The sequence below is a fragment of the Myripristis murdjan genome, chromosome 14, assembly GCF_902150065.1.
Source record: "Myripristis murdjan chromosome 14, fMyrMur1.1, whole genome shotgun sequence".
NCBI lineage: Eukaryota > Metazoa > Chordata > Actinopteri > Holocentriformes > Holocentridae > Myripristis > Myripristis murdjan.
The window spans coordinates 5,210,874-5,232,433 of NC_043993.1; the positions used below are offsets into that span (position 1 = coordinate 5,210,874).

Here is a 21,560-nt window from a genome sequence, read left to right on the forward strand (position 1 = left end):
CTGTCTCAAAGGTTCTCATTGCTGTGTGTTCACCCAGAGCTCACCTGTCAATCATGCAGTGTGATTCTCTGTTGATGGTGGCTATCGCTGCTCATGCCAACTACGCACGTCTTCTTCTTTTGTTTATTTCAAACACACCGGAAATGTGGAGAGCATCACTGCCTGTGCAGCACAAAAGAGCTGCTGGACACTGAGTGTTCAGACAGCAAATGGAAAAACTTCATGAACTGGATACAGGCTGAATCAGCCAGCGACAGAGAGGAGCAAAATGGATTTATTTATTTGAAAATGTCCAGAGATTGTAACTTAAGACAGAAATAACACTGATCAATCCCTCTGTGAGAGTTGTTCACGAGGCTGGGAGAACTGTTCTGCTCTCTCTTTGTTTCTTCTGGTCCTGCTCCTCCTCCACTTCCTCCTCCTTGTGTTTCTGCTCTTCTCTTCGCTCACGGCCAAACTCGACCACCACAGGTTTCCCTAGCAACCGGTAACCATGGACCAACTGCAAGGCTTTCTGGGCTGTTTCTGTGTCTGCCAAAGGGAAAAAAACACCTTGTAATGGTTGGTACAATGGAAAGTACATGGCCTGATAAATATATCTATAGGATAAGTCTGTCTCTCAGCTCTTTTTGGTGGGTTTTATGACAAAAAAAACCAAAAACAAAAACAGTCTATGACTTCAGGGAGGCTGATCAACCCTGCAGCAGAGCAGACAGCAGGAGCTTCTGACTGGAGAATATATTGCTGAGTTTACACTGTTCATAGTGAAGGGAAGAGAAAAAATTACACTGGCATTATTTAAGAATATCAAAAAAGAAAAACACTAAGGTGGCTTATGAAGAGATTTTGCCTAAACGTAAACAAAACAACCGTGGCACAAAACTAATTTTAACTGAACTGTCACTTCATACTGTACATGTAAGCAGCAGAACTTGAACTTCCTGGGCTCACTTTGCTCTGTGCAAACAAATTTACAGGGAAATAACACAATAACTGTGACAATGGAAAACATTTCTTCAACCCAACTGAAATCATTCTGATCTGAGATTCCAGCTTCACTGTTTACACGGAGGCTAAATAAAGTGATCTGATAAGATGTGTGTTTACATGTCCCAAAGCATTTAACCAGAAATTTAATAGAATTTTTATAACATGCGCAAACTGGTTCCGCCTGCTGGGAGGCTGCTAATCTGCTGCAAATATGAATATAATGCAGGCTAGGTCATGTTGGCCAGTGGTGGTGCCCCCATCAGGTCGTTCATCAGACTGTAAAAATGATGCCTGGCTGGCTGGTTTTAGCCTTCAAGGCAGCCGTCAAACTTTCCCAGCAGCTTTCTGATTTGCTTGCTGGTTCGCTGGATTCTGGCTTCATTCATCTTTTCAAACAACTTGTTTGAACGACTCGTGGTTCACAGCCTTTCCAGACGTTCAACAATCCTTTAAAGATTTAATCTTTACAACAAAAAAGTTGTGTTTCTGTCCGTCCTAGAAACTTTTCATGTCACCTGATGCATCGCTCAAACACGAGCAGAAAGGACAGATTCATTCCAACCAGAGGGAAACCATCAGACGAACAGTTTACATGGTTATTAGGTGCTGATATTTTCCTATTGAACAGATTATCAAAGGTTTATAGCAGCTCATTCAACCTGATTGAAAATTCCCTCTGATCAGGCCAGTCTCTTCTGACTGAGGTGGTTACATGAGGCATTTTTGTTCTGATTATTAGTGGAATATCCATGTAAACACAGCTAATGATGTGATCAGTGGGAGTCTGTGATTGGGCAAATCAACCAGAACTGTGTCAACCAGAACTAAAGCTACCAACATCATGGAACACAATGCAAGTGTGTTATTTCACAGTGCAGTAAAACTGACCCCAGAATGGACAAAAACAAATATTAAAGACACATCAAAGGGAAAAGAAATACATTGCTGAAAAAAACAACAAAAAAAACAAAACATAATCTGAGGATGTAAGCAGTGGCTCATCTCTCGTGGCTGGATGTTTGTGGCACTCACCTTGCAGAGTGATGAAGGCCTGACCCTTCAACCTGCCCGTCAGCAGGCGGTAGACAATCGGCGGGCCGCCCTCCACCTCAAACCTGGAGAAGAGCGCCACCAGTTGGGCGGCAGATGCCTGTGCACTCAGGTTCTTCACACACAGCACCTGCATCATTGTATTGAAGCAAACGTACCATAGACTGACTGATATTTTTAAAGAGCACTAACAGTGGGTAGCACAAACAAATGATTTATCTGGTACCTTGTGGACACTCCAGATCCTTTCTATAGACTAAACAACTACGTAATATTTAGTATTGTACTCTCTTTTGATCACTTTATTTGTATTTATATTTGATTTAACTTGTTATAAATGAGGACTGGTCCTCAGTGGTTCCCAAGACTTTAAAGTTTTAAAGACAGGAAAGGCAGGGTAGAGAGAGGGGACGACATGGCCTGAGGTCAGATTCAAACCCTGGACGCTGCGATCAGGACTCAGTGGTACACCGTCTTATCCAGTGAGCCACCAGGACGTCCCAGACCAAAGGTTTGATGAACGATGATAATGAAGATACTGGAAAAAACTGTGGGTTTGCCCAACACTTGGTCCTACATACTATGACACGTTTTCTTTTATATAACTGAAACAAATAGATTTTATGAGTGACGAAGTGTGCAGCACAATTTTAAAGCTCATGGCACATAAAACATTCTCCAACAGAGAACATGCTAATGTTGGCTTTCAATGTCTGAGTCTTTGTGAAAATAAACTGCCAGTGGCACACCGAACTAAAAAAATTATGTTTGCTGGAATGTTTGACTGGTGTGCTGTGGCCTTTAGAGGAAACTGCATTTAATTTCTATGAGGGAAAGACTGCATTTTCCATTGTTGCATGAGTAGGACAGTCTGATTTCAAGCCAATTTGAATGGGGAGTATACAGGTATGGACAAGGAAGTGTGAGTTCAGCTGTGGAATAAAAGACTGTGTGTTGAGTTTAAATTGGCGGCCATACTGAAGGGCAGAGACAGCTGAGAAGAGCTGAGTGCATTTGTAAACGTTACATCTTGGCCATGTTGGCAGTACGAGACAGAAATGTCCCTTTCTGTGCTGTTTCTCAGTGACACATCTGATTGATTTGGTGTGAATTTAATGTGAGCTTGCCAGCTAAGCCTAGCATCTGCTCAGCTAGCTGTGGCCGTCTTGTTAACACATCTGGTTTACACAATAGTGAGCAATTTGCTGGGAACGCGTTGGCTGCTTTGCCCGGTTCTCTGCTGGTTCTTGATACCTTAGACGGTTCTCCAGGCTGGTAGTTGCAGAATCTCGGGATACTCCGGATCCCTTCCATAGATTCCCGATTCTTCAGGATTTCCTCATCGGGAATGTTCTCTATCGCCCCTCTGATGGTCAGCGGTCCACCTTGCCCCGCCTCCTTCACTGCGCGCAGGCTGCCGATTGGCTGGTTCACGTTGATCTGTTTTGGAGCAGCCAGCTGCGTCTGCTGCTGTCTGTCCTGAGTGTGAGGCTGGTCTGTGGGGTCCGCACTTGATTCCAATTGGCCAGATAATCCGTTTTCTTCTTTGCCCAGCGGTTCTGGCTGACAATAAGCAGAGCCTTCTGATTGGTCAGCATGTTTCTGTGACGGCTGTGATTGGCTTGTGTCTTTCTGTGAGCTTTGTGATTGGTGAGAAGCAGCACCAGGTGTAGACACGTTTGGTGGTGCATCAGTTTCTCCCTGTGAGTCCTGCGGTGAAGCCTGTTGTCTGTCCTCGCTGAGAACGTCTCTGTACAGAGAGTCCATTGGATCGGAGGAGGACGCCCCCTGCTGGCTGTCCTGGTTGTCTTCATCTGCCAACAGGAAATGCAAAAAACACCACTGAGATCACCTGACAGCATTTCTCTGTATTTCTTCCCTCCAGGCTGCTGTAACGTCATTTATCCTGCTGTGCTGTTAATTAGATTTTGTTTCTCTCCCAAATGAATATTTTACTTCACTCTAACAGCTCTTACAAATCTGGCCTATCTTTTCCCTTAACTCTAATTTATATTCCTAGCACTTCTCTCTCATATGATTACTACAGGCTCAAAGGGATATTGTCAGAGCGCTACAGCTCTGACCTTTGACCTTCCTGCTATTGTTTTGCTTTGGATTTACAAACTGAAGTGTTTTCCTCTGTGACTCAATGCAAAGCGCTCTGAGTAAGAACAGGAGTTAAATGACGAAAGTGCGAAATGTAAATGTCAATTGTTTTTTCCCTTTTCTTTTCATTTGAAGGTGAGATGTTTTATGAGCCGCTTGGGGTTTTCCATTCTAACCTGCACAAAGTCCCACTCTCAGTATACAGTTGTTGCATTTCATTAATGTCTCTAGCACTGAATTCCTGTTTGATCATTCTGCAGGTTAGACTGATTTAATTGATTAACTGCATAAAAATGTAAAAATATATGTACACCTAAGAGGATAACAAATAAAAGCACACTCAATACTTGTTTCAAATGGGCCCTTGATGGAAAACAATACAAGGCCAAAACAGTACACAAACAATATATATAGAACATACACTATGACAATAAATGTCCCAAAATCACACTTACAAGCAAAATCAGTAGGTCTCTTATGGCAACTGGTAGCTACAAGGCATGCTAATAGTTGGCTTCACTGGATTTTCTGCATTGAGAAAACACCTTGAGGCTAGGTTTCTGAAAACTAATCCACCAACCCATCTTAAAACTACAGTCCAATAAAATGCTTTTCAGTGTGAGAGGAACATCCCTTCAAAACTGGGTCACTTGCAGAGAAATGCAAAAACATGCACTGGCTGAATTCGTCACCTTCATTTTTTTTTTTTTAGGCATTCGGGCTGACACTCTTACCCAGAGCAGCTAACAATGAGAACAATGAGGGATTTGGAGTGCAGAGTGCTTCAAAGGAATTGCTTAATATAACCCATAGTATATATATTAGATAACGGAATGAAATGCCCAAAATGTAAGCTTGCCGTCCTAGGAAAAAAAAATGTCTCACTAGCTTGTACCTGTCCAACAGAAAACAGGCCAACATGGTGACACTCCTCATCCTCCTCCTCTCCCTCAGTGTTCACCAGCAGGTGAAGGCTAACCCCAGGTTCACTCTCGTTCTGGAACGAGCTTTGTCAGCTTGGTGTTTCACCTCACTAGATTTTGATTTTTCCGGTTCTGTGATTTTTGTAGCGTTCTACTGGATGTGGATGTGCTATCGATCTGGTACTGCGCTGAGCTGTGATTGGCTGGGAGCTTCACACCCACTGCCCAAAGGTCGCTGCCCAGAAGAGTCCTGAGCTCAGCAGAACAAGAACCTCCAGGCAGAGGGCAGGGTCTCTGCAGACACACACACCAACACACACCTCTAGTGGCTCAGAGGTGACGACAGAGGGATGATTTTGGTATGAGTCTATACACTGAGGGAACACCAACACGCTGTGACTTTACCTCGATGGTAAAGTGCGGTGAGGAAGCCGAGGCGGTCGCTGCCCTGGAACAGCGCCCGCTCGATCTCAATCTCCCTGCGGGACAGAGGCCGGCTGGCGGAGAAGCGCTGTGGGCGAGACAGGAGCTCCGCCCGCGCCTCTATCTTGTCTCTGATGGCCTGCAGGCGCTGCTGTTTTGCCCCGGGAGCCACACACACACCACGGGACTGGATGGACACAAAGATGTGGGGTGGAAATTAGTTTGTCGGACAAGGTTTGAATGTGTTTATCGGTGTTTTCCCTATGACTGATTAAGCACAGGGAGCTCTGACAATTTCAGAATGACTGATTTTGAAATAAGTATAGTTTTATTAATTGTCAAGCTGTGTGAAGAACCTGACTTATACACATGCAGATGTTGAACTCATCTGTGGTTTGACCATTTTTCCCCAAAGTGTGACATAATTATTCTGTCAGATACTGAACACACCCGTGTTTTTCCAGTAAGTGATGAATGAGTGATTTTTTGAAGTTTTAAAGTTGTTTTTTTTTTCCAATGTGGGGATTCCAATTGGAGAAAATGAAGTAAGATGAGTAGTTCTCCCTGACTGATACAATGAACCCTGTGAAGTATTAGAAATCTCTGGAGCATTTCTGGATATTAACAGATTTGTGCCTGAAGTGCTGCACAATCTTTGTACAATCTTGTTTAAAAAACAAGGCTGGCTCTTTCACCTTGTCCGTTGCGTTAGGGTCATCTTGGCTCTGCCACAGCTGGATCTCGGCGTCGGTGAGGCCGAGCTCCCTCAGGCTGGCCAGCTCCTTCTCCCCGTCCTGCAGAGCCTGAAACTGGGAGAGGCTCCGCACGCCAGCCGCCTGCTCACCAAATGGCCTGTACAGTGCCGCCGGGGCGAAACACTGTCGCTTGGCTACGCATCTGTGAGGGAGAATTTATCCCAAAATGACTTTTCTGCCAAGGAAAACACAGCATGTGACACTTCCTTGTAAAAAAGTGAAACGAGTTAAAGGAAAGTAAAACTCACTGCACTTGAAAATCAATATTAAGACCTTGACTAACACAAATGGTGATTTATTTCAGCGCTTCAGTGGTTAATCGCTACACTGATCAGTCAATATATCAATAGAAAATTGATTAGAAAATTTTAAATGATTTATTTGCTTAAGTAATTTATCAAGTAAGAATGTCAAACATTGTCTTATTCCAGCTTCACTAAGATGCTAAGATTTTCTTTCTTCATACAGTATCATTATAAAATTGATACTAAGGGGGTTTTTGACACATCATAGAGTAAACGATTAATAAAAAATATATATATAACAGATGAACAGACAATGACAATAATTGTTAGTTGCAGCTCTAACATTTACATGTTTTATGTAAACAGATTTTCCATATATTTGCATGTTATAATATATTTACCTTGTGAAAAAATCACTATAGGTCTGATTCTATTCGAAAAATCTAGTTAGCCTTAGACAAAGAGAATGTTCAAGTCACCATCATCAGTGAACAAAACAGTTTACAAAAAGTTTACAACATGGCTGCCAGACAATGTGTTAAATCACCAGAAATCCCTTTACAGCTGTGTTGTGCCAAATTTCAACCCCCCTAAAACTGTTTCTCCCCAGCAATATGAGCACACCTCGATTTCAAACTAGATGAGGAAAACGAATCAATTTCTGACTCATTTAAAACAGTAAAACATTTAAACACATTTTGTGCGACTGATAATGTAAGTAGCTTATTTTAAAATGACATGATACTACTGTGTGTGAAGTCGTTATCTAAAGCCACAAGCATCCACTGATTCTATATTGTTAGCTACAAATGACTCTGTCAGGGGTGTTTCTCCAATGATCACGGACAAACTTTTGGGGGTTACAGATTTTGTTCACTCACTGGTCGATGTTGACATCAGTGTGTAGCTGTTGTAACAGGAGGCTGTGCAGCCGCCGCTGGCCCTCTGTCTCCTGCTCCTCCAGCAGTGGGCCTTCCTCACAGGCATGACGGCTCACTCTGACCAACACAACCACAACCACAATTTAGATGTTTGGCTGATGCTGTCTTTCAGAATTTCAATGTCACACCCCATTATTTTTTAACCTGTGATACTCTGTGGACTGTGGAAAGCAGGAAAGTGTTTTACAGAAGTACATGCTTTTAACATGTATGAACTTAGTTTGAATCACACCCACAACCTGTGGGTGTTTCTCTACAAGCTGGTACAGAATCTGTGCAAGGTGACTATGATGCAAAGCAGATTCCTCAAACAGAGACAGTAACTGTTAGTTGTGATCTTTTCCATGCAGTTAGAAAAGGAGGAGAGAACCCACTGCAAACTACATTCTGTTAAAGGGGCATTACGCTAAACTGAAGTGAGGACCCTGTAGACACGACTGACCAATGTGGAATAAGCACAGAACATGGTGGTTGAGTCTGACATGGTCCTTGCTTCCATCGACCATCTGCAGTTTTTCATGGTGCAGCTTTTATTGTGAAATTTGGAACTGACAAAAAAGTAGAACCAACATAGTAGAAGCAGCTTCCGCTTCTCATCTCTGCTGACTGAGCTTTTATTGTGAAAGGTTCCACAATCTGTCATTGATTATTTTGTTCTCTGTAATGGATCTGAATTAAAATGTAGTTAAGGACAAAATGACATTACAATGACATTACGTGAGTAACTGTAATTAGGGACAGTTACTTCCACTCCTGATGACAACTGAGTTAAATGCATAAACGCTGGCTTTTTTGTGATTATAAAAAAAGAAACACACTTATCATCATATACACCCAGTGGCCACTTTATTATGTTAACCTGTACAACCTAATGCAGTTCAATGCAACAGCTCTTCTGCTGACATTGTGAAGAATGTGTACATTCCATTCTATTTTTATTATTGAGGTTGTAGTTTGCAAACGTCTTGTACTAGACTACATTATATTTCGAGGTGTTTCTAATTTTTTTGTCCTCCCTATTTATATACATAAGGGGGGGCAGAAAAGTCTCTCAATAAAAAGCAGTCCAGTCCAACAGCAGCACTAACTATGAGCTCAGTGCCAAACAGAGAAGTGAATGAACACCTGTTACTGTGACAACAAAAAAGCCCTGAGCATTATAGGCAGCAGGAAAGGAAACTTTATGGCCCTGTATTTACCAAGGGGGCACACAAAAGACAATCTCTTTCCATCTTTTCAGAGAGACGATATGACGTTTTCCTTTAAAATATCTACAGGTAACTGATATTCTCAAACTACATGTCTGTCCAACGTTTTAAAATGCTTTATTGCTTATTATTAGACGTGACATTGGTTTACGTAAGAAGACAATAAGAAGTGACAGTCAACATTAAGATAAACTGGGATCTGAAAACACCAATGTATTTCGCCAATGTCACCTAACGTTACCTAGCTAGGAGCTTCTAATACGGAGAGTGGCTAATATCGCTAGCTGCATCTCCATGACAACAGCAGTTTGTTTAATGGACGGAACGGCCAACTGACAAGAACGAAACACCTATGAAGACATAGTTTATGTCCCTGGTGGTGTAAAACCGATATTTAAACTTTAAATATTTGTCTCAAAAGCCAAGAAAATCTTCAGGCAACCGAGCTCAAAGTGTTGTTTACCGTCGCATACTTGCTTCCGCGTTGTCCCGCCTGTTCCGGCGTATGGAATCATGGGAAATGTAGGAAAAACTCATAGCAGGCAGGTCACAGTCGAATACGATCATAATATACAGCAGAACAGAATTTGGGCAAAAAATATGCGTGTGTTGTATGCATTTATTAAAGATATGATGTACACTATAAGAATGAAACCTGATCTGCCTCAGCCTGGCTGCTCAGGCTGCCTGGAGCTGTCTCTCTTTCTGTCTTGCAGATATTTTGCTTGCTGTGGATTCGTGTTTTTTTCTATTTCTGGAACAGCTCAAAATCTGAGCTGGTCCAAACGGCGCATGGAGGCACACGGCCTTAATCGTATGCATCATACATGGGTAGAATATGCCTTGAAGACCAGAGAGGGGGAAAAAAACGTTCATGTGCCACACCCTGCTTCATGAGAAGGGTGTAGTTAGCAGCCTACCCACGTCACATCCCATTCGTTAACATGACAGTTATTTGGCTTATCTTATACATTACACCCACAGTACATACAAAGCTTACAAGGTGAAAGCTCTATGCATATTATATTGGGGTATATTAGTATATTTTATTTTTTATTACTTTTATAGGGTATAGCTTTTGTCTTCCTTCTTCTTATGTTCTTTGTATTGACCCACTTTATTTATTTTGTTAGTTACTGTATTTAATATTTCTAAAAATGTATATTTGTCCTAGTGTTAAGAGGTATATTTTATGCAGCCAATTATTGTTTCCTGTGCAATGTCTGGACAACCTGCTTCAAGAACACAAGAATTTCCCAATTTGGGATCAGTAAAGTACATCTATTTATCTATTTTTGTGTCTATCTGAGCTGTGCTCAGTAAAATGCTATATACTGCACAGCCTTATTGAGCCTCCAGTGCACCCCCCTCCCAACTGAAGTGTCCTCAATTAGCCTGCTGGCTGACGTCAGTAAGGTGACATGGGTGCCTTTCTTCACTATTACACACAGTACTATTACACAGTGAGCACCCAATGCAGCAGGCTTGGGGAGGGGGGGTGTACAGGGATGCAGTGGGTGGGGGAGGGTGGGGTGTGTACGCAATTCGCATGCAATGCAATTCACATGCAATTTATGCACGGTTCCAAAGCGCAGTTGGCTGTTTTTTTTTTTTTTTTTTTTTGGCTGCAGCCCCTCCACCGGGTCTCCGGCTGCAGGGCTGCAGGCTGCAGGGCTGCAGGCTGCATAGCGGCTGACTGACAGAGAGATGAGGGGTGGGGACGCAGGGTGGGGTCACAAGCAGGGAGAGGCGGAGGAGGAAAAGGGAGAGAGAGAGAGCCCAGCCCTTGAATACACGGCAACAACACGCCTGAGAGACACACAGACTCTGGCTTTCTTTTTTTTTTATTTTTTATTTTGTTGTTGGTAAAAGGGGGCAGAAAAAAAAGAAAGGGAGCCCTTCGACGCTGCGGATATGAACTGAAAAAACACCACTGGAAGAGGCGCTGACCGCTTTCTCTCCCCGAAAAAATTGACTGTAAAGGTGGAAAACTGCACCCCCCCAGTACACTTCTTCTTATTCAGATACAGCTACACCCAAAAGCCCCGACCGACCCCCTCCTGCCGCTCCACCCCTCCGCCGCCGCACCGCTTCGGCAACCGAGATGCACACGGAGACCCGTAACAAGAAAGTAAGTCCGCACATTGCAACATTATTGAGTTTGAGCCCTGGCCAGAGAGGAAAAAAAAAAAAAAAAACAAGAGCGACTGTCGGGGTGATCTGGCGGCATAAAGTGGAGTTGACATTGTCAGCTCAACATGTGCCATGTTAAGAATGAGAAGAAAAGAAGAAGCAGAAGATAAAAATACAAAAAGGCAGATGTAAATGTCACAGGAAATTGGTGCGATCCGTTGCAGGCGAGCCGTAATAATTGTGCAATTTACGGTGAGAGTTTGGCGACAGCGGGCTGGACTTGCGTTTCTCTGCCTTTTCCCGGTGTGGAATATCAGGGTTACAGGGGCTGTCATTCTCATGCTTAATACAGAGAGCCTCTCTCTCTCTCTCTTTCGGTGTGTGTGTGTGTGTGTATGTGAGTGTGCGAGCTGAGAGGTTCAATTTTTTTTTTATTTTTTCTAAATGCACTGTGATCTGTGAGAGGCAGGAAGGAAACGGAAGGCAGCAAACTGCAGCTTGTAGGACACCATCTTAGCTTTTAAAGGGCCAGCAGCCCCCTTTTTTTTCGAAACCGACAAACACATGCATGCTCACATACACGCACACGCACGCACGCACGCACGCAGAACCCTGGGAGCCGGCCAGGTGCACAGCCCCCAGCAGTACTGCACATGGACAAGGGCTGCATGATGTGGACAAAATTTTATGCCTCAATATTTATGCCAGATATCTCGATAGCGATGCGATATACTATACAACTATGGGTTCACACTTATTGAAATTTCAAGTGCAGCAACTATGAAAATTAAGTATTCTTCAAACGGCAGCATAATAATACCAGCTGAATGCAGAAAATGCAGTTAGTTCACAAAGTATTTCACTGATCAGAACAGACCAGCCGCTGTCTTAGGCTAACCCTAACCCCAAATTTGATATTGTCCATATCATTACCTTTTGACATATCAATATCATGGATATTCCCCTCTAGATAATGATATGATGACGATATATCGTTCTAATAGCATCCTTTGTGCACTGTTGGGTGTCTGTATCTGAACAATGAGTTGATTATCAATTAGTTGATTGACAATTTTTTTTCCAGTCATTCATCAACTTAAAAAAAATGCAAAACATTTGCTGAGTGTAGCTTCACCAAGACGCAGAGGCATTCAGAATTTTCTCTGTTCATATCATTATTATGAAATTAAAGGAATATGCCAAAATTATGGGCAAAATCCCATTTTTTCCCGACTTCCCCAGACTGAGACAAGATGTTTGATACCATTTCCACCTCTGTACGTTCAGTGGTTCAGTTCCTATGGGTAGCATTTTGTGTTAGCTTAGCATAAAGACTTGAAGTCTATGGGAGTTGTTAGCCTCTGTCAAAGTACAAAAAATAAACCTTACAGCAACTCTGAAGCTTTGTCTTATTTACACAGTGTCTCCTGTGTACTTGAAATGTCTTGGAGCCTTTGGAGTTGCTGTAAGGTTTATATTTTCACTTTGATGGAGTGAGGCTAACAACTCCCATACACGTCTAGTCTTTATGCTAAGCTAACAGGAAATGCTACTCGTGGGAACCAAACCACTGGACGTACAGAGGTGAAAATGGTATCAAACATCTTGTCTCAGTCTGGGGAAGTCAGGAAAGGGGATTTTGCCTAAGGGTGCCTAAATGTTCCTTTAATGCTTTGGGTTTTTTTGGCTGCCGGCCAGTTTCTGGAAGAAATTTGAAGACTTAACTGCTCACACTTTGACACAGAAAGTCTATAGAGAATTTAAATTATTGATTTATTTAAAAATGTAACCCATAGATTAATGGACAAAGAAAATAATGATGAGTTGCATCTTTAAAGTTAGCCTTGTACTCTGTAGCTCATTTGATACAACAGTGGCAATGGTGCATTCAAGTTCATGTCTCATAGTTCTGTAGGAGCTGGAAAAATAAAAAGATAGCTGGTGGTGGATTTATATGTTGTTTTTCTTCCTGCTGAGACGCTGTTAGCAGAAGCTGCAAGTGCATGCTCGCTAGTACGTCGAATTTTGTCAGATGGGTCACATAATATGACACGTGCGGCTTGCTCTGGAGCAGTGGTCAGGTGTTAGCCTGCTGCTTGATGTGAAGTTCCTATATCTGATAATCCCGGCAGCACATGAAGATACATCCGTCCCTCCAGGATTTCACAGGCTTTATTTGTCATTGTTGTGGCCTGAAATGCATGATTTCACTGCAGCTGTTCCATTTTAAATGAAATGTGATCCATTTTAAATGTTTTGGGGTGTTTTTTTTTTTTTTTTTTGTAGCAAGGATCAAGTGAAAGTCGCAAAAATAGTTGATTTTTTTTGTATTGTATTTTTTTCTGTGTCATTCATTAAAAGTCTTGCAGTTTGCTCCATTGAGAATAAGACTGTTGCCTACTGTTCTAATATTTTATGTTGGAACTTTAATAACCTTAATTCCCCCATTCTAGAATAGTGTATATTTGCATTCGCTCTTCTGTGCCTCACTCAGTGACTATCTCTCTCTCTCTTTCTCTCTATCTCTCTCTCTCACACACACACACATGCTCTCCATCTCTAATTTCATTACACATCCAACTTGATATTTTGAATCAAGCTTTCACACCATTTTTAAACGTTTTAGATTTTTTTTAATTCCATGCCAATTTTCTTTCTGTCACTCCCTCATACACACACAGTTTGTCATGCAAACAGACACATACACACACACACCTCTGTCACTTTGTGATTTACATTACACTACCACTAAACATGGATATTCAGTCTAACTCACTTTGATTCATTTAGCACTTCCAGACCTGGATGCAGCAGCGTCAGCTTCATTAAGTGCCTGTCAACGGATGACTTTCATTTGTGTTCTACCACAACGCTAAAACAATTTACTCCCGCCATGCTCTGGTGCCAAACATCAGGGAAATCTCTTGCATGGTCTTTAGCAGTAATTTTTGTTGGTCAATGGTAAATAATATTGTAGTGCAATTCAGCCCTCTCCACTGACTTTGTACTGTGTGAAGGTGCCTCTGTGGTTTCTGGTTGTCATGTCAAAAGTCGCTGTCAGATTGCTTTACATCTGGTCTGTCTGGATTCAGCAGAAGATGTCAAGCGTTTGGATGGTATGTATGTACATATTTGGTTCAAATTGCAGCAGTCAATAGCTAAAAGCAGGCTTCTTTTTAATTAAAATTCAGTCCCAGCTGACTTGACAGTAAGTTCTGTTTATATTGTTAGGAGCACCCTTAATATTTGTTCCCCTTTCTGTATAAGATGAAGTATAGTACAGCTGTATTGTAGCTGAGCAGTGAGTGCTGGAAATTCTTCACATCCATTACTTAAGTAAAAGCAGCAATACAATAAAAGAAAAATACTCTACTAAAAGTCATGCATTCAAAATGTTCCTCCAATAAAGGTATAGAAATATTCTCAGGAAATGTAGTTCAGTGTGAAAAGTAAAAGTTGTGATTTTGAAGAATTGTTCCTGTCAGAGAATTAAATTTTTGATGCATTAACCTGTAAGCAGTATTTTAATGTTGTAGCTGTGACTGCTCCATGTCCTGTTGGCTGGTCTACACTCTCACAATGCAGCACATCTGATGTTTCACATGGAAAAGCTTCTTCTGCAAAGTAACCAGTAACTCCAGCTGTCAGAGACAACTAAAGGTAGCGCAGGAAAAGTAGAAATCCTCACTGGATGGAATACATTCCAGTGCCAGAGTCTCAAAATTGTATCTAAGTCATTAAGTAAATGTTCCTTCCCTCCTCTGCCAGGTTTGAGCAGTTTTTGGGGGTTCATGCCTGAAGGGCTGAAACCCTGTTGTTTTTGTGCTGTTTTTTTATTTTTATTGTTAGCAAGCAGCAAATCATCTGGAACACTATTCTTCTTCTTCTTCTTCTTCTTCTTCTTCTTCTTCTTCTTCTTCTTCTTCTTCTTCTTCTTCTTCTTCCTCTTAGATTGATAGATTTACTTTATTGATCCCAAACTGGGAAATTATTATGTTACAGCAGCATCAGTAGAAACATAAAAAACTACAATATAAAGCAGATAGATGATTCTTCTTCTTCTTGTTCTTCTTCTGCTTCTTCTTCTGCTTCTTCTTCTGCTCAGCTAAAAGTGTCCGGGGAGTGAAAACCATAAACCCGAAAAATATTAAAATCGGCTGGTGGGCTGTAAATTCCACCCACAATACTTGGGCACAAAAATGGCACTCACTGACCGATCTTTAAGGCAGACGATGCAGTTTCAAATGTGCGGGCGCTCCACTTTGTTTACTGATGTTGATGATGAGGCTGAGGAAGGAGGAAACCCCTCAGGTTCACGCCAAGAATAATAACCCACAGAATTAATCAAACACTTTAAATATCTGTCTGGAGTCTAATGTTTTGATGTTAATTGAACACAAAAATACAAAGAATGGAGTGAAATGCTCATATACGTTTGGTTATGATGGGTTAAAGAGCGTCCTGAACTCCTGAGGCATTTCTAAGTTCTGTTCTTTTGAAAGCTTCATCACTCGCTACCACCTCATAACAAGCTGGGGTGGCCTCGCTTGGAAATGGCATATTCTGCCTTGAAGTGACTTTGCTCGGGATGAGAATTTACAAACTGTTCAATTTGCATCAGAGCTCAATAAGTTCCTGCTTGCGGCTATACGTCTTCCTCTTATTCTTCAGAAATGTTGACACAAATTCTCATGAGACGGTACAAGAACATGAAATCTACCTGTTGATGGGAAGTTGTGAGCAAGTGCTGCCCAAAAAATATGATCCCAGTTGGCCTGATGAGGGTGCTGTAATTAAAGGTCAGAATCGAAATCCGATTTACTCGAAACTCGGTACATTCAACAATTCAACATTCAACAGCGCTCACAAATTTGCTCCAAGAACCCATAAGGTCTGCCATATTGGATTTTTCTGCCATTTTGAATTTTTTTGAAAAACACATTTTTGGATCTCCTCCTACACCGTAGATCTGATTGCTACCAAATCCACTGTGAATCACTATTGGGGTCAAGTTTATCAAAAGGTACATAAGGATTGTTGATATCTTATTTAGTTTTCAAGATATTGACCAAAGTCGACAACCGTTTGGCCGGTCATTTTGAAAGGTGCAGGGTATGTCCACATAAGTGCCGGAAACATACCCTGAACGTTTCATTCAAATCAGCTGCTAGGGGGCGCTACAGAAGCAAAAAAAAAAAAAACTTGGTGGGTATTTTTAACGAAGCTGTTGGAGCCTCCAGCTTTGATCAGCCTGTGTTGGCCTGAACCCCGGAATCGCTGCTTTTTGCTATTCATTTTTAAGTCGTCGTGGCGGTGCAGGCCGCTGCTGAATGAGAGCAGGAGAAACAGTGAGCAAGCATTTTGTTTTACTCCTACCTTTGACCCAAATAATTGTTTTTGACGCTGCGGGAGTGGAAATCAATTTCCTCTCGTCATGGTTTAGACTCTGTGTTACTGGAGGTGGAGTTAAGTGATAGCAGCGCATCGCAGAAGCCAACAGAGAGGCAGAGAGGCTGCACCACTGAGCATGCTCCCTGGTGTGTGTGTGTGTGTGTGTGTGTGTGTGTGTGTGTTTCCTGGATCATTTGGGTTGTAGGTGTGTGAGGAGGGTTACTGATACATTCCTAGGAAGGGCATCAGCAGCAATACAAAGTCTGCCTGTTTTTTTTTTTTTTGTTTGTGTGTGTGTTTGTGTGTGTGTGTGTGTGTGTGTGTGTGTGTGTGTGTGTGTGTGTGTGTAAATGAGAAAGAAAGAGACAGAGTGCTGATTTCAGGGTGTGCCACACAGCAGTCAATAATTAACCATACTGAACAAACTTTGATCAAACTGGTTAGATAGTGGACCTGTTGTGTGTGTGTGTGTGTGTGTGTGTGCGCGCATGGAGAAGCACTGCTGCATTGTCACGTCTAAAAGGACCATCCCTGTTATTTCCTTACATCTTGTGGTCGTAATTATAGTAGTTATGATCATTATTCTTGATGAAATCATTTCCAGCACTTTTTTTTGTGCCATATATCAACATGTTGCCTGTGTGTGACCAGCGAGGAACATTACCCATGGAAAGAAATATAATTAAATGTTGACATCGGCTCATTTCATTAGTTTTAAGTGTGCCGCTCTTTTGTCAATTGAGCAAGCACATCAGTCACAAAAATGTTGTTCATTATTTAAAAAAACAAACAAAACAATGTCATCTATTGCCTTTACATCAATGCACTTTGTTAAGGTGGTGTCATTGTGCAAGGGGCGGCATCGTGTGGGCACAAACTTGACTGTGAAAACCCAAATGACTTCACGCTGATTTTGAAACGCTCACGTTTCCCGGCTCGTTCCGAGTCGCCGAGCGCCGCGGCTGAAGTTTTCTGTTGACTTTGTTTTGCTGCTGATCATAACACTCAGCTCTGTCACACAGAACAAACACAGATCCGGTGAGTGCTCCACAGTGGAGTGTTTGGCCTTCTGTAAAACATGAACTAAAGTGGTGCAGACAGTTTTTTTCCCCCCGTCCAGACGCACAAGAGCCGTGATCACAAAATGACTTATGTTACGGAAATCATTCATTTTGTTTGTTTTGGTTGAAGTGAATGTGTCGCTGTGTACATTTGATCACAAGTATTTGCATAAGAATTCAGCAAGTCTCGAGGAGCCGCTCTGTTCCTAAGCCGAGGTGAACAGCAGAGGAGGTTCATGTCTTGACTGCATTATAGTCCAGTAATTTTAGGCCAAAATTGGGGTCAACCTTGGACAAATTGCAAGAGAAGCAAACTCAACTGATTTTGTATCCTCAGTTTGTCCTGAGTGAGGGAAAAAAAGTCCCAAGAAATCCCATTGGTGGAAAGTTTTGAAAATCACCCATTTATGGCCACATATTACCAAAAAACACTGTTTTTAACACACAGGGGAAAGGGGTTCAAAATTTGACTTTCAGATATCACTATAAAAATTCACAAGTTGATTACACACATAAAGACAAGAAAAAAAGTCAATTACAAGTTCTTTGAATTATTCTGTTTACACATGCGTATCACACATTATCTGATTTGATATATGCTAATAAGGAATATAAGGAATAAATGCCAGAAGAGACATTTAAACAGTGAATTAAAAGGTTACTATATATATATAGTAACTTTTTAATTGACTGTTATATAGTAACCTTTTAATTCAAGGTTACTATATATATAGTAACCTTTTAATTCACTGTTTAAATGTCTCTTCTGGCATTTATTCCTTATATTCCTTAGCGCATATCAAATCAGATAATGTGTGATATGCATGTGTAAACAGAATAATTCAAAGAACTTGTAATTGACTTTTTTTCTTGTCTTTGTGTGTGTAATCAACTTGTGAATTTTTATAGTGATATCTGAAAGTAAAATTTGGAACCCCTTTCCCCTGTGTGTTAAAAACAGTGTTTTTTGGTATTATATGGTCATATAGAGGTGATTTTCAAAACTTTCCACCAATGGAATTTCTTGGGACTTTTTTCCCCTCACTCAGGACAAACTGAGGATACAAAATCAGTTGAGTTTGCTTCTCTTGCAATTTGTCCTAGGTTTTTTCATAAAATGACTGGACTATTAAGGAAAAATCCACCTTAGAACATTTGTTTCACTCTAATAAAAGCAATTATCGATGATATCCACTCAGTTTGGTGTATGTTTCTCCTGGTGGTGGATAAGCGGCCAGTTGTTGACGCTCTGACGTCGAAAAATGTTCTAAATCTAAAACTATAAGCAGACGAGGCAGGTATTTGAAATGAGAGCGGGTTCACCAAAATGTGAATGACATTGCTTCGTCACAAAACAGCCCCTGGAGCGTATTGAACATCACAGACTGATGACATAAACATCAACAATGTGGGTTCATCTGAGGGAGGATGTTTCCGATAAAGGTGCTTTGCACACTGATCTAAAGAGACGGTAGCAAACATGAGTGTTTTCAGGCTGTCACCGAGTATCTGAGCTCCACTCTTTAACATTTCCTTTTTTTTGCATTTGATCTGATGCTGGTATTCGCAGTGAGTTACAACATGCTCGGTGGGACAATCAGCTTCGGTTCCTCGATCAGCCAGCATCAGCAAGTGTTGGAGATGAACGTGATGACTGCAGAATGAGATGGAGATGTGTCGTAAGAAATAAGAGAAACAAGTCAACACCGACCTGTGAAGCATCCCCTCACAACTGGTGCAAGTTGTCCAGGGTGTAATTGTGTCAGACATGCCCACCTTCTGCTAATCCCAAGCAGTTTGGGCCACAAAGCCTGCAGTCCACATGTGTTCTTGTGGCCTGTTGTAAAATGGTGTGTGTGTGCAGACTGGGGCCTAAACAGTCTTGGAGTTGCATCACTTAGCTTTGACTGGAAAGCTGAGACTCTTGTGGATTCAATGAGCCACATTTGATTCCTGTGTGATGATGTTGGCCCCCATAGCAGCCATTTCACTGCAGTCAAAGCATTTTGTCAAACTGGACGTCACTGTATAAAATGACCTTTGTGACCTTTAGGATAATCACAGCCTCATGAAACTTCTCAACACCATTAACCCCTGCTGTTTGAGCGTCCCTCGTTGCTGCTGTGGACCTGAGACTTACCTCAGACGGTTGGGCCTGCAGGTCCATCAGGTGTGGCTGCCGGGTGTGACTTGCGTGGTGGCCTGGACCCCGTCAATATCTGCCTGCACATCTCGTTGTTTTTTATATGTTTAATGTCAGAGTAATGAGACATTGCTGCTTGAAGCTTGGGGACTTTTTGGACTGTTGGTGACGTTATTGGATGTTGATGGAAGCCACTAAAACGCCTAGTCTTTGTTCTTTTAGTTATTGTGGGTGTGGCTTATGTGATGATGGTGATGATGGTGGGAAACTACAGCGCACTGAACTGGAAAACAAACCACAGGACATAAACATAGAAATGGCAAAAAGAATTGTTTGGCTCTGTCTCATTACCTCATGTGGTTTGGTTGTCTGATTGGTGGAGTTGACCAATGATGGACGGATGGTTGACCCAATCACTTGCCACGCCTGTTGCTGCCACTTTTCGGGAGGCGAACCGACTGAAACTCGATCAGAAGTATGGCTGTGCCAGGCGATTGTTATCCAAAGGCTCTTCACATCTGACCCAGCAGCATCTGAGATATTGAGCATGAAGCTGCAGGGCAGTCAGTTAAAATTCATCATTCCCCCCCAAATTTAATCCAAACCAGGCCTGCAGAGACTCAGAAATAGTGCCTGACGGGTGGATGGCGCCCGATCCACAGTCTGGGACTGTCCTCAATACCATTTTTTGGGCTCCAGAGCTTTGGTGGTGATAGAATATTCGGAGGTTGATTGTGTGAAACCATGCCTTGGCAATTTTTTTGTGCACAGTTATGACTGTATGATGAACGACCTTGTGTGGTTATAGTGATTCAAAACCTTTGCAAATCGTTTGTTTTGCTCTCCACTCACTGTCTACCTGGCTACACTGTCTCTCTCTCTCTCTCTCTCTCTCTGCCAAGGCTGCGATGCAGCAGTCCCTCACTACAATTCCCTGTTACCTCGCTCAGCCAGCTCGCTCCCTCTATCTTGTCACACTGCTGGCTCACTATGTGACTGTCTGACCTCACTCAGTGTGTAGCTTGCTCTTTTTTTCTGGACATGTTCACTCTGATTGTGGACTTAAAAAAGTGCTGACGTGTGTCGCACTTTTTGGGCAAGTTTACTCACTTCAAGTCAACAGCCTACAGATCTGATGGAGGAGAAGCAGAATACTGTAAAAAATATCAGAACGTGACACACACACACACACACACACACACACACACAAAAGGAATATCTGGACCCCAACATTAAAAACCAACTACCCACCCAACTAATGAATATCAGAGTAGTCGAATAGTCAGGTTCAGCCCTACCACACTCCCTCCACCGGTTGTCAGACATGGGGGACAATAAGAGGTCAGGAAAGAAGAGAGAGGTTTTTTTTTTTGTTTTTTTTTTGCTTTTGGATAAGAATGTAGCTGAGAATTTTGCATAAACAGAGACGTTATTGTTGCCTTGACCTTACTCGCAGCACGGCCAGGTTGCCTCAGGAGTTTCAGAATAATTCAAATGCTGTTCCTCTGACTTTTCTGCTGCCTGGTTAGTAGGCGTGTGTGTGTGTGTGTGTGTTTCTGAGTTGAACAAAGACAAAAAAAAAAAAAAAAAAAAAAAAAAAATGGGTCACACCCATTAACAGTGATGCAGCATTTGTGGTTTATTGTGATCTTCCACAGAATTCACTGCCGTTTTAGCAGTTGAGCTGTGTGTTGTGTGTATGACTCTGTGTGTGTATGTGTGTGTGTGTGTGTGTGATGTCAGACTGCCACCCTGTATAAGGCTGAATTATGGTTCTGCGGACACTTGACGCAGCGTTCACGCAGTTGCTCTGCAGATGGTGTGTGCCTATCATGCCTCTGCGTGCTGTCGGTCTTGTACGCTATGCAATTCCCTGCTAAAATAGTAGGGGGTGCAGCGTTTTTTTTTTTTTTTTTTTTATAGACCTACGCAGACCTTGTGACCCCAGTTGATCCAGCATGATCCAAGATTTCAATCCAAAATTAAAATCGACGAGTCGAGATCCGATCACAACAACACTGCTGTGGTACTACAGCGGGAAGTGAAGCCGGAGGAGCGAAATGCTGGAAATGACAGTTCAGCGGACCAATCATAGCTCTTGTGGTCTGCGTAGGGTCTGCGTACTTCCAACGCGTAAACTAGGCTATACTCTACATTCATCTGAACAGTTCACTGTAAATATATACAAATT

At 42.1% G+C, this 21,560-nt stretch overlaps 2 protein-coding genes across 3 annotated transcripts in view; one reads left to right on the forward strand and one right to left on the reverse strand.

Annotated features, from left to right (window-relative positions):
* Positions 1 to 256: 256 nt before the first annotated feature.
* rbm41 (RNA binding motif protein 41) lies at positions 257 to 9,204 on the reverse strand. The gene is made up of 7 exons (XM_030069519.1): positions 9,105 to 9,204; positions 7,374 to 7,490; positions 6,188 to 6,389; positions 5,475 to 5,679; positions 3,295 to 3,854; positions 2,023 to 2,170; positions 257 to 531 (listed from the first exon to the last, which is right to left on the reverse strand). Exons 1-7 carry the CDS (start codon positions 9,176 to 9,178, stop codon positions 350 to 352), a joined length of 1,488 nt encoding a protein of 495 aa, XP_029925379.1. The 5' UTR covers positions 9,179 to 9,204; the 3' UTR covers positions 257 to 349.
* Positions 9,205 to 10,425: 1,221 nt separating this feature from the next.
* The window catches only part of klf8 (Kruppel like factor 8), a 70,530-nt gene continuing 59,395 nt past the window's right edge, over positions 10,426 to 21,560 (forward strand). For both annotated transcript variants that reach the window (XM_030068209.1, XM_030068210.1), the window contains exon 1: positions 10,426 to 10,772. In XM_030068209.1, coding sequence (XP_029924069.1) covers positions 10,746 to 10,772 — 27 coding nt within the window. In that variant the 5' untranslated portion in view covers positions 10,426 to 10,745. The remainder of the gene's footprint in view (positions 10,773 to 21,560) is intronic.